Raw genomic sequence first — 13,479 nt, forward strand, 5'->3', positions numbered from 1 at the left:
CTGTTAATGGCTGACTGACAACCACTGCTTAATGAACAGGGAAAGCTCAAATGCTACGTGTGTATAGCTAGTAAAATTCTCTCTGTAAAATTAATAAGCTGCCTCTGAGCAGTGCTGTTATGAGTAGGAGTTTAGAGAATGCGGAAAGGATGTATTCAACTTTTATTTAAGCTTTCTGCGGTCATTTTTACCACATGCTTAGCCAAGTCAGCATGCCAAGATTTTAAATCTAATTGGCTTTCTACAGCTCCCGATTTCTTCCCTTCCAGCTTTCTGTGTTTGTTTACATTCTCCTGGACTTATTTAATATAGGAAAAAAGTCACAGTTTACAAACAGTAAGGAAGATGAAACAGAGAGTATGATTATAAAATTAAGAGTTGATTAAGCTGGGGGACACTGCAGGTCTTCTGGAGAAGAGGGATAGGATAACAGTAAAAACTGTTCTTGAGAAATAGGAAGACCATCCAAATTCAACGGAACAGAATTCAATAAAGAAAATGGAAGGAAAGATAGTTAAATTATAACTAATACAAACAAGTATGGATGTCTAGCATTTGGTTGTTGTTTTTGAGCATGTTGCTGTTACTGTGGGATGCCTTGGGATGCATGTCCCAGCTGTGCTGGGAGACACCATGGGAATCACATTAACCTTGCAGTCACCAACATCGTGCAGAATTGCACTCCCTTATTTGTGAGTAACTTGTGTGTGTGCTGGGGGAGAGCACTTTGCTGTTGAGGAAGGAGAAATGTCAAATAAGGAATAACTGACTAGACAATGCAGGAGGTAATGTGGGAGAAATAGAAATACAAATACAATGCTGTTGCAAGTACAGCAGTTCTCATTCTTCATTGTATTAATAGGTACGTTACGTGTTTGTTCAAGGATCTAGACCAGCTATTAAGAAAAATGTCCATGTGGTGAGGAATCAGAGAATCACAGTTTGAAGTCACGTTTAACCAACCTGTTAGCCTTTTCTGAGGACATAACCAGGTGGATAGATGATGATAGAGCAGTGAATGTGGTTTATCTTGATTTCAGTAAGGCATGTGACAGTCTCCCACATCATCCTCACAGCTAAACTGAGGAAGTGTGGTCTGGATGATTGGGTAATGAGGTGGATTGTGAACTGGTTGAAGGAAAGAAGACAGAGTGTTGTGGTCAATGGGACAGAGTCTAGTTGGAGGTCTGTATCTAGTGGAATCTCTCAGTGGTCGGTACTGGGACCAGTCCTGTTCAATATATTCATCAGCGAGATGGATGAGGGAACAGAGTGCACTGGCAGCAAGTTCACTGATGACACTGAACTGGGAGGAGTGGCTGACATACCAGAAGTCTGTGCTGCCCCTCCAGTGAGACCTAGAGGGTTGGAGAGTTGGGTGGGGAGAAATTTAAGGAAATACAACAAGGACAAGTGTAGAGTCTTTCATCTGGGAAAGAAAAACCCCATGGACCAATATAGGCTGGGGGCTGACCTGTTGGAGAGCAGCCTAGGGGAAAGGGACCTGGGGGTCCTGGTGGACAGGAGGATGACCATGAGCCAGGAATGTGCCCTTGTGGCCAAGAAGGCCAATGGCATCCTGGGATGTATTAGAAGGGGTATGGTTAGTAGGTCAAGAGAGATACTCCTCACCCTCTACTCTGCCCTGTGAGGCCACATATGGAATATTTTGTCCAGTTCTGAGCCCCTCAGTTAAAAAATTACTCCTCCCTTATGATGGGGAGACCCAGCTGAGGGAACTGGGTCTCTTTAGCTTGGAGAAGAGGAGAGTGAGGGGCAAAAAACTTCCACTGTGAGAGTGACAGAACAGGCTGCCCAGAGATTTTGTGGAGTCTCCTTCTCTGGAGACATTCAAAACCCACCTGGACACGTTCCTGTGTAACCTACTCTAGGGTATCCTGCTCTGGCAGGGGGTTTGGACTAGATGATCTTTTGAGGTCCCTTCCAACCTCTAACATTCTGTGATTCTGTGTGATTCAGTTTAATCAAGGAAGTCACACAGAGAAACCTCCCCTGACTATTCTGATAGGGTAAAATACTAATACTTTTAACCTGTTCAGACAGCGAAATAAATGTCTGCTACCCAACACGTTACTGGTATTAACTTAACTCAGTAGCTCCTACCAATCTACGGCCTGATCACGTGTAGAGACGTTCTTAAGTAGGCAAACGGAAGTTGGATACATACACAAAGGCAGAATCTGACCATAAAGAGTACATACCCCGGTGGACATGTTCACAAGTAAGAGCAAGGCCTAAGGAAAACATTTTCCCTGCTGTTTTGTTTGCTTAGAAAGATTATTGTTTTATTTTCTTATCCTAATTAAAATTCAATTCAATTCAATTTATTTTCATCCACCATATCTCTGGTAAAGGTGTCTTGTATTTCACATTAACAAATCTGTTCTATGAGACTTGCATGAATTTAATTCACAATGGCTCAGTTTGAGAGCTTTTTAAAAGACTTGTCTAGAGTGGCCAGAATAAAACCAGGGCTTTACCTCCCTTGAAACTTTCCTGATGGAAGTTGTAGTACAGATAAGGATCAGATCTCTTTACTAAAACCCAGAGTTCCTACACTTTCTAATAATATCCTTGTGTAGACCAGCCTACCACCTCTCAGTCCAAAATAGCTATGATGACTTACACTATGGGCAGAATTAATTTGTGTTTAAATTGTGTTGCCCTCACATGAATATGATAAAATCAAGATAAATTTTAGTAAAAATCTCATTTTTTAGTCTGAAACTGACAGTAGATAGGGACAGAAATATTATATTATTATTATTTTGTCCAAAAGAATCACAGACTTTTGCAGCTTGCTAATTAGAAAGAATATGGGCTAAGCATGTGCTTGTTTTGCAAAGGATTAGCTGATTAAGGGAGCCTAGAAAAGCTAATCTAAGTCTGCTGACATTTCATTTATTATACTTAAATATCTTCAGTTACTAGGCATGCTTTGGTGTCTTTTTCTCCCCCTCTTGGTTCTGATTTATAACTGAGGCAATTTGTCTTGGACATTGTTGGTAAATTATAGGACTGTAGCATGGAATTGAATAGCACAAGTACAAAGATATTGTATGATCTTCCATTATGTTTTTCTCTTTTGCTACTTAGAGAGTATTGGCTTTTACTTTTCATTTTCTAGGTATCACTTGAATCCCCATCACAATAGCTCAAAATCTTGCAATGGGCTATGGAGAGCACTTCAGTGAAGATACTAAAAAAACTCATCACTTTTTATTCATGTCTGTTATTCACAGATAGGTACACTGAAGAACATGCAGCTGAGATCCTGAGGTATGGCCTGGATGCTTTAGGGCCATATGCACACATCTAACTTCACTCTGAGCAATAACACGTGTTCCCAAATGCCTTTGGCAAAAGGACTTTGCATTCACTGCATTGTGGATGCTGGATGCTGAAAGCAGTGTTTCCTCAGAGATGTTCACTTCTCTCCTGTCTTTGATTTCAATAGTTGTGAGATTTCCTATTGTTGCCCAGTGGCTCAGCCATGATTTTTTTTTTCTTAGAGCTCTCTGATCTCCCGAGATAGGATTTGCTGCTATCCCTGAGATTCAATAGTCAACATGAGCTGGTTGCTTTGTATTTTTCCCGTGTGGCTTTGGATATTTGTTTTTTGTAAGTCTGTATGCTTTACGATTTCCATTTGTTCCTCTGACCTGCAAATCAAAACCCTACATAGGAAGTACCCCAGAATTTGTGTAGTTTCATCTGCTTTGATAACAGACGACTTTGCTTAAAATAAAAATAATTCTGTAAGTAACTGATAACTGGCATCCTTTGCAGACCAGAAGCTTAAACAGTGGCTTAAGGAAGGCTATTTTCCTAGTAAAATGAATAATCTTGAAATAATCTAGTCCTTCACATGTGGCAAAACATGCTGTACTGGTCAAGAAATGCCCTTATGATGTTTAGTTTTACAGGAATGGCTAGAAAATCAGAAGAGCAGGTTCCTGCTATCACCTGTTCAATAGAACATTGTACCAAAGGTTGCCTTGCAAGTGGGCAGAGGTTCAGATTGCCTCATGTTATAACAAATTTGTCCAAATTCTTTATAATTATTAACTTGAGGGCAACTAATCTAGAGAGCTAGGCTAGTCAGAGAAGTGAAGTGGGTACAAGTCCAAAATGAGATGGAAGACAAACCAGGCCTGAAGCAGAACCTAGCAGCATTAACAGCACTGGGCCTAATGCCTAGAAGTGTTTCCCATGGGAAACTAAGTGGCTTAATTTGATATTCTTGGTGCAGAGATGCAGAGGTTGGCCTGATGTAACATAAATCTACATACTGTACTTGAATAACATTTTATTTTAAGAATAATTTTGTATTGGCTGACCTGTCACATGCAGAATATTTTATGTTCTTTTCTTATTATTTTATAGAGAGGTTTCAAAAGCTTAATATATAAGGATAGTCAAAACAGTTGTATCTTCATTATGAGGTTTTTGGGACCTTATCCCACTGCCAGTGAAGTTACAAGAATTTTGTTTCTGACTTCAGTGGATAAGATTACAGGTTTTGTAGGAGCAGGAAGACTTAAGCTCTGAACTGGGAAGTGAATAATGCTCTTCTGATTTACACCAGAATTAAAGAATAGGCTGGAGAAGGTAGTATGCTTTGGTTATGGAGGTGGTGAGTTTTCAATTTGCAGGGTACATATGTCTCTGGGAAAGACTGGCAAGCCCACTCTGGTATCTCAATTAGCAGCAATGAAACTAAACTTTGACCTAATAGCCAGGGGGAATCATATTATCCTTCATTTTGGATTATTTTTTAAAATTACTGGCATAAAATATATTCCTTTGCTTAAATGACAGAGTTTTAATGAGTGGTAACATTTCTGCAGGACTCTAGTCTTTTGATAAAAATAATATATTTTACTCAGTATTTTTCAGCAATGCATATTTGATATAGTTCTGATTCCTAAGAAAGGATTTGTGTGAGGTTGAAGAAAAGAAGCATTTATTTTAAAATAGTAAGATATTTACTCTTCTAAGCTGAGTCACTGGATTTGTGGCACACAAAATTGTCTCAATGACACATAGGTTTTAATCTGTTTTTATGCTGTACTACAAATAATTCTGAGTGGCAGAACAACTATTTACAAAGCCATGGAGCATTTATGAATATGCATTATAAGGATATTTTATAGGTATATTGCTATCTGGAAAGAATATCTGGTAGCTACTGGAAAATAAACCAATTTCTCACATGATTCTCCTTAATATCAGTTTTGCTGCACCATCAGGTGGTAACACTAGGCAGCATGGTTCAGTTCTGCAACAAGAGATTGTGGGTCAGTCTGTGGGCTCACTTTTTCATGGTGGTCAGTACATCGTAGTGGCAGTGCTGTAATTTCTTTCTGTAGTTGTACATGGAGCTCTGTCAGAGAACTTGCCTTGCAAAGCCTTTTGATTCCTGCTTGAGAAACACTCTGTGTTAATATTATTTCTTTTCCTTTTTCATGGAATATTTATTCAAGTAATATTCCTGCTTTCAGCACAGCATCATTTCCCAGTATATATCTGCCACCTGATGTAATAATCCTTTGTCTGATGTATCAAAATGGATAGCTACAGAATATATTTAAATGCCAGACGGGAAGAATTATAATTTTGTCTGCAAAGCTAGTAGAAGAACTGAGAACACCTTTAATATGAAGGAAGCTCCTCTACATTTAAGAGATGATTTTGGGGTCTTGCAGAAATAACATTTACCAGCTTATCAAATGTTTTGTGGTTGGATCCTCAGAAATTCAAAGCTGCTGTGCTAATGCCATTCTGCAGAGTCATGGCATTACTGAGTCAAACAAGGAAGAAAAAAAAAAAAAAAAGTAAAAATGTGGATGTGAAAGTATGATTAGGGTCAATGGTACAAATTTAAGGGGTGAAACACACAGGCTAAGGAAGAAGCCTGTCCCTCCAGTATAGCAAAAGTAAGTGTAGAGTCTGGACCCAACAGCAGAAAAGATATTATAGTCTGGAGTCCTGCACAGATCAGCGAGTCAGTTGCCATTAAAGCAGCCCAAGGGACCTATGGAGAGTTTTGCAAATCATCAGTAAGATTATTTCTAGGCAGAGGACAGGAGAGCCAGCAGTCCATACTGCAGTGCCAAGGAGCTAATTTTTTCCCTCTTCTAACTGACACAATGTCAACTGTTCCTGAATTTCAGTTCTGTGGTGCTCACAGTGCTGATGTGAGCATGTTGGGGGTTACAGACACTCAGTCTCTGTTGGGTCAGAGCCCACAGCAGTGAGTTTAGCCCTTCAGCCCACCCAGCACCTCTGTCAGCACACAGTGTGCTGTGGGGGAGGCTCTCAGCCTGTCACTTTGCTAATGCTTTGGACACAATTTATATGAGAGACAGAATCATAGTGTGACAAGCAGTTAAATTCTCCACTCAGATGTCCTAAACAGTGACTCATTAAACCTCCTGGAAAAGACCAGGAATTTGGAAATAACTTATCTAAGGGAAAACTGACACTCTTACAAGAAACTTAATTGTTTCTCCTGTTGCTTCTGCTCTGTGACCATCATGTTTTTAATGGACTGGTCTGCACCTGTGTTCAGTGAACAGTGTCAATAGCTATACTGGCTTCTGCTAGCTGCAGATAGGCTTTACTGCATCCATGTCTGCTTTTTTTTTTTTTTTTTCCCCCAAGTTCCTTCCATAATTCAAAATCAAAGAGGGAATCTACTTCATCAGAGGATCATGACCTGCTAGATATATACCTAACACTACTACTGAGACCATATGGTAAAATTATATTTCTACCTACAGGTATTTTTTCGATACTTGGAAATTTGCTCTATGTTATAAATTTTCTTTAAAAGTCAGCACAATAACTTAAATTTCAGGGGCCAAAGAGAACTTTGCGTACAATTTTCCTTCTGTTTGAATTTTGTCATGTCCTTAACATTAGCTTTATGCAGATCTTGAATTGTAAAGATTTTTAAGTTTATGGTAGAATAAGCTAGAGATTATATAGTTGCCTTGCAATAGGTTAAGTAATTGTCTTGCAGTAAAGATTCTAATCTAACTTATATTGCACGCTCACTGAAATTTAATTTTATAACACTTCTCCAGGACCAGGTTGCTGAACTCAGTTTCGTTTTCTAAGTATCTAAAAATACTTGCTTAGCACTCAATTAGAAATGTTTTGGTAGGGTAACTAAGTAAACATGAATACAGAACATTAATAAAGGCTTTTTCTCAGTTTTCTTTTTCCACCTCTTTCCATATTTAGGCTGACAGATTGTCTGTGTGTCAGAGAAAAGGATTTTGGACAGATATTTTTGAAAGCTTAGTACTTAAATATTTTGAGATATTCCACTTCAGAGATAGTACTAGTGTTAAAGACAGTACAAGCAAAATTCATAAGGACTTGGGAACACAGAATAATGTGTTAAGGCTACATCAAATGCTTCAATAATTTTTAAAGTTGAAAGTGAACACAGTGGCTGCCAAAAGGTCACACGGCAACCTCCTGAAATGCCTGAGCTATGATCTATTGAAACTAACGAGAACCTTTCTGTGGGGATCAGTGAGGTTTGTGTGTTTGCTGTTGGGATTTGATCAGTGACATTTGAACTGAGAACTAAAACTTTTTCAGCTTCCAGTCCCAGGGGAATTTTGCATCTCATTGTTAGATTGAGTTCATTTATATTTAAGATACCTAATATAGTCTGAGCATCTAGCAGTAAATTAAACCAAGAATATTGCAGTGCTGAAAGTCTTTTTGTTCTCTAGGATTTTTGTTAAAGCATCCTATAAAAACGTTTCTGAAACCTAATTCAGTTCAAACAAAGACAGAGGGAGATTTAATATATAAACTCTGAAGATGCTGTCCCCTGATTTGACATCTGCCCCATCTCTGTGAATGACTATCAAATGAGCAGACTTCCTGCAGGCTGCACATTTTACAAAGTTTCAGCATGACTCTTGGAAAATGCCAACATCAGAAGTAAATTATTTTCTAATTCCTTCCTTTCATCTGTTCAATGCAGTTCTCAAAATTATATTTGCTTAACATTAATCTGATTTTTTTCCATGATATATTTTTAGTAAACAACTAACCATCTTCACCCCCCTCCCCTCACAATCCCTTCATTACCAACTTACCCAGTGGCAGAACAATGAAGAAAGGTAGCCAGCACAAGATAAACATCCCAACCACAATTCCCAATGTCTTGGCTGCCTTCTTTTCTCTAGAGAATTTAAAAAGTTTGAAAGCTAAAGAGTTCCTGGGATGGTGACCCTTGGGTTTGGTGCTGTTTAATGTGTCCTCATGAATGTTCCTGTAATGAATCCGTAAAGTCAGCTCCTTGGAGTTGGACATTTCTTTCATAACCCCAGCTTCCAGGTTTTTAGTTGTCCTTTTTGCCACTATGTAGACCCGACAGTACATCACGAGGATGACAATTAAAGGAATGTAAAATGACCCCAAGGAAGAAAACAAAGCATAGAATGGTTCTTCAGTGATACGGCACTCTTTATCATCCTTGGGTGCTGGTTCTTTCCAGCCCAAAAGAGGTCCAATAGATATCACTATGGAAAGGACCCAGACACCGAGGAGAGCTAAAATTGCCCTTTTTCTTGTTACCAAAGTTGGATACTGGAGAGAATAACGTACTCCTATATATCTATCTATAGAAATTGCACATAGACTTAAAATAGAAGCTGTACAGCACAGCACATCAACTGCTGCCCAGATATCACAAAATATCCTCCCCAGAACCCAGAAGCCAAGGATTTCCAGTGTAGCAGAGAATGGAAGGACAGTAGAACTCAGCAACAAATCTGCTATTGCGAGGTTAATGATGAAATAGTTTGTAGGAATTCTTAAATGTCTATTGCAAGCAACAGAGAGAATTACCAATATATTGCCTATAATAGCAAAGAGTATAAATGCACCTAGGATAACCCCCACAATTATTGCCCTACTGATATCCAAGGAAGGTGAATCCAGATTGCTTGCTGTCTCATTGGAGTTGTTTGCAGAATGATCACCATCATTTAGTGCAGACACTTTCAAATATCCAGGTACTGATGAATTGGATTTATCACCAGGGTAGGTATACATCTTAAAAATCATCCTCCATAGCAAGTAATGATTGGATCCCTTCCCCAACACACAGATGGTTTGAGTTCAGTTGAAAGTTATCTCTCTACCCAAGAAGTTGCTGCAAAGCTCCGGTCACTTTTAGATTGAGAATTCATCTCCCCAGCAAGCTGTCAGCTATAAGCACATAAAACTTGCACAGCGTGAAGTCCTCTGAAGGCTGTCAGACATAATAGGCTGTTCAAACTTGGTTAATTTCTCATACAAACTCATTTAAACAGAAATTAGCAGGCAGAATTCTTGGCTGGAGCTTCAAAGTAGCTGTGTCGATCATGACGTCCCTGAAATAAAAGACAGGTTTACTCTTTTCCCTTGTGCATTTGTGGTTCTGTTGGAAGGATGCCCCTGTCTAGCTGCTGTGACATGCGCCTCCAGGAAGGGTTTGTCAGCATTTAGGCAGCTCTGCGTGCACCGGCTGCCTGTGCTCGCACTGCATATGCCACTGACATCACCGCGGCCGGCCCCCTCACAGCGCTAGAGGGCAATACAGTTCAAGTTAAAACTTCAGTCTCCAAGTCTGAAAACTAAACAAATGGAATATATTAATCTTAATTAAAGCGTTTGCTACATAAATTTGGATTTGAAACCTTAAAAAAGCCAGTTTCATTATCTGAGAAAGAGTATACTCGGTGAGATGTGGTGAAAAAAAACAATAGCAGTACAAAATGATCTGGTGTACTTTGCCTTTTGTTCACCAAGGAAATATATTTGAGTTTATTTTGTAATAAAAGTGAATCACATGCCATTTTAGAGAGCTAATAATCTCCCACCTTCTAAGGACAAATAGATAGGTTCTAAATATCTCTGGATTATTAATAGATTTTAATGTTAAAACAGTAGTTTCTTAATTTTCTATAGCTTTGGATCACCAGGTGGAGAGAAATCTCTAATCTTTATAACTCTGTGCCATTAAAAACAAAAAGTGAAAGCTTAGCTGAACATATAACTGCCAGAATGCTGTTCTCAACTTTATGTCATCAGGTTATACCTTACAGCTGTTTTCTGCAGTACTCTGACTGTATATTGATTTTCCTGTTACAAAATGTACTGTGTTTAAAATAAAAGGTTCATTTTTAATAAGGCAGCTATCGCTGCAAGTTGCAGCTGAATGCTGGTTTTAAGGACAAAACATGTAAACAAAAGCTCTGGTTGAATTTTAATTGAGGAGTGTATGGCAGATGTTTGTATAGCCCTTCCTAACAGCAGGAACTATAGCAAAGTACTATCATTCAAAAACTTTTATTTGAAACATTTACAGGAATTACATGATAACACGTCGTGAAGTCACTGAAGCGGAGAGGAGCAAGCACTGAATTTATGAGTGTAGCCTCAGCTTTTCTGCCTCCTTTCTTTCAAAGGCAGAGCTTTCATTTCTAGTAAAAGCAGTGGGCAGCCTTTGATTTCAGACATACATCCTTCACACTAAGCATTCTTGCTGGACTCCACATAACCACTCTCAGTTTTGTTTGGGATTTCTGATTTTTTTTCTCTGCCTTGCCTGTTTTAACTGTGAATTCCTCAGGCTAGGGGCCCTCTCCTGTTGTGAAGGTGCAGACAGAGCTGTCAGGAGTTGTGATTACAGCTGGACACAGCCAGGGCTGCTGACTCAGTACCAGTATCAGTGGAGCTGTGGTAGTGCAGAGGGTAGCAGGACTAGCTGCTTGCCTGGGTGTCCAGGTGAGACAGCATAGCCTACAGTGAAGCCTGCATCTTCCCACTCTTGGTGCTTGATCTAAATTGATTAAAGATAGTTTGATTAGATAATTGGGTCCAGACATAATGATGTTGCAGCCTTTGGCATGTAAGAAAATATGATGACTGCAAAACATGGAGAGATTAGCTAAGAAAAGATCAGTGAATGTGTAAACTAGTCTACATGGCTGGCAACATGTGGGACATGCCCAGCCTACAAAGAATAGCAGAGTAGCCTATAACTCCTCCCTGGCTTCAGCCACACCACATTAGGAATTTGTAGCCTGGAAGAAGCAGATACTTCAATAGTCTTTCAACAGCTACTTCCAGAAGGCAGCCAGTTCCAGCTTGCTGGCAAGGTCCAGGACACGGTGCCAACAGCAGTGGCAGGAAAGGGCAGAAGGGAAAGGAATAGGGATTTTAACTGGTTGTAGCTGGAGTAAAACACATTTCTTTATCTAGTATCTTTTACTTCCATGAGTACTGGGACCATTCTGCTTCCCTTAGTAGTGCTGCTTTCTGTGCTTCTCTAGATGAAAGAAAGAGAAGAATCCTATTCAGGGGGACAGAGAGAAAGACAAAATTACTGCTCATCTCTTACAACCCTACTGAGAAGTCTGATGTTGTTTTCACATCTCTGTTTACCTGTCTGTGTAATAACATACTGGCTGAATACTCATGAGGCTCAGCTGATTGCTGTTCACAAATTGCTTGGAGATCTTCAGTGACAGCTGCTATAATAAAGCAAAGTGTATTGAAACCCAGACATGAACATTAACTATTTAACTACCTTTGGATGATAGAATAGGTACATTGAAAAATATCTACTTTTCTGAAGTTCAAGGTAATACTTCAAGCTAGTACAATCGAAAATGTATGATTAGAGAAGTGGAGATTTTATTAACTGAGTTAGAGAAATATCAGAAAAATATCACTAGAGGATGAGGAAAAAGGTGAGAACTCATTATGTCCTGACTTTTTTTGTGGTTTGCTGGCATGCTGGTGTACAGGATACAATTTTCTTGTTATTTATGATCCTCTTATAAATACATGCAGACAACTTACATTCTGCTTGTGGTTGCATTGTGACTATCAATGAAACAAAACTCATGGTTCTGTCCTGTATCATCCCCTATTAAAAAAATAAAAATAAAAAAAATAAAATAAAATAAATGTTTCTACAGGAACAATAATTTGTGCTGTTCTTACCTAAATTGCATGTCTTTTCTCAAGTGTTTCCACTAATGTGCATGGAACAACAGAACATTTCTGGGAGCATAGAAATAAATTCTTGTGGTGGAAGAAAATTTCATTTTATTGAGTTTCTTTTGACTTCTTCCAGGAAGTCATGCTTGGATCTGATTGCTAACTGTGGGGAGATCACAGAGCTATTGGAAGATAATACTAGCTGACAAAATGTTCTGACAAACTAAAATGAAGTAGAAAAAAAAAAAAATCTTACTAAGTTACTCATATAAAGTGTGGGGTATCTTGAGTAAAAATATTTAATCCTCTTCTTGTCTTTCATCCTTCCTTAATAGTGAGATTTTTCCCCAGTCTCAGCCGTGACCTTTTAAAGTATGTTCAGGTTCTTTCATAAACCTATGGATTTGTAAACTAAGAATGAATCTAAACTCCAGCAGTCTAAACATTATCTAATACAAAATCTGGCATGGCTCAGGTGCCTGAGTTGCCCATTCATGACTGAGAACACTTGGCATGAAAGTGACTGAAAAGCTTGGACCTTTTGAAGGACTCACATGTTAAATAGAACACAGAATACATGTTCTGTGAGAAAGTTATTACAATAAGAATGATTTTTGTCTTGGTGAGTATAATAAAATAGACCTGTAGCAAAACTGTGCTGATTGGTCATGGCTGGCCTGTATCCCATTGGCAGTGATAACCTGATGAGAAGGTGTCCAAAAGAAAGTGTAAATGCCTTAAAATTCTGTGCTGAACTGCACAGAGGAAAGTGGATTTCTTCCTGATCCCAACTGGAGATGAGTTCCAAACCCTGGTGAAGTCTTTGCAATGTGCACTTTGTCAGAATTTTAATCCAATAAGGAGACATTTATGGGAATAAGATGAGTTTCAGTGCATGTTTTGCCTGGGCTGATTGTTAGCATGCTCAGTCCAGCTGTGGAACAGCCGTTATAGCTGAGCTAGGCCCCTGCTTCTTCCAGAAAGGCTTTTGAGCCTCAACACTGACTGCTGGGAGACAGCTGCGTGGCTTCTTGGCCAGGTAGCTAAAGCCTGGCCAAAATGAGGTGTGAGTGGAGACAGTTCTGTCCATGCCTGCCTAGAAGTCACCATGTTAAATGCCATCATGATTTATGCAGAAAGTTGCCACACTTTATTTGAACTGATCCACAGGGCTCTGAGCACCTTCACCTCTCAGTAAGTCTGACTGGTGAACAGGAGGACTTGGCAAGTGCTGGCCTGGCTTCTTGGGTAGAGGAGTTGAATTGTCGTGGTGAGGCAGGAGGGGGATACCAGGCTCTCCTGAAATAATCCTTTTATTTTCTATAAATTTAAGCTATTCCGTAACACAGGTCTTTTAGATTTATAATAGAATGAACTTGAGGTTTTAATTTCCATGTGATATTCTGTTCTAGATCATAAAAAATAAAATTAATA

The 13,479-nt window shown here is 39.1% G+C and overlaps 1 protein-coding gene across 1 annotated transcript in view; it reads right to left on the reverse strand.

Moving 5' to 3' along the window:
• Nucleotides 1–9,120, reverse strand: part of ADRA1B (adrenoceptor alpha 1B) — a 15,285-nt gene extending 6,165 nt beyond the window's left edge. The window contains exon 1 of the mRNA XM_010002058.1: nucleotides 8,148–9,120. Within this exon, the coding sequence (XP_010000360.1) occupies nucleotides 8,148–9,120 (973 nt within the window). The remainder of the gene's footprint in view (nucleotides 1–8,147) is intronic.
• Nucleotides 9,121–13,479: the final 4,359 nt, after the last annotated feature.

The sequence above is a fragment of the Chaetura pelagica genome, unplaced genomic scaffold (genome assembly GCF_000747805.2).
Source record: "Chaetura pelagica isolate M959 unplaced genomic scaffold, ChaPel_1.0 scaffold356, whole genome shotgun sequence".
Classification (NCBI taxonomy): domain Eukaryota; kingdom Metazoa; phylum Chordata; class Aves; order Apodiformes; family Apodidae; genus Chaetura; species Chaetura pelagica.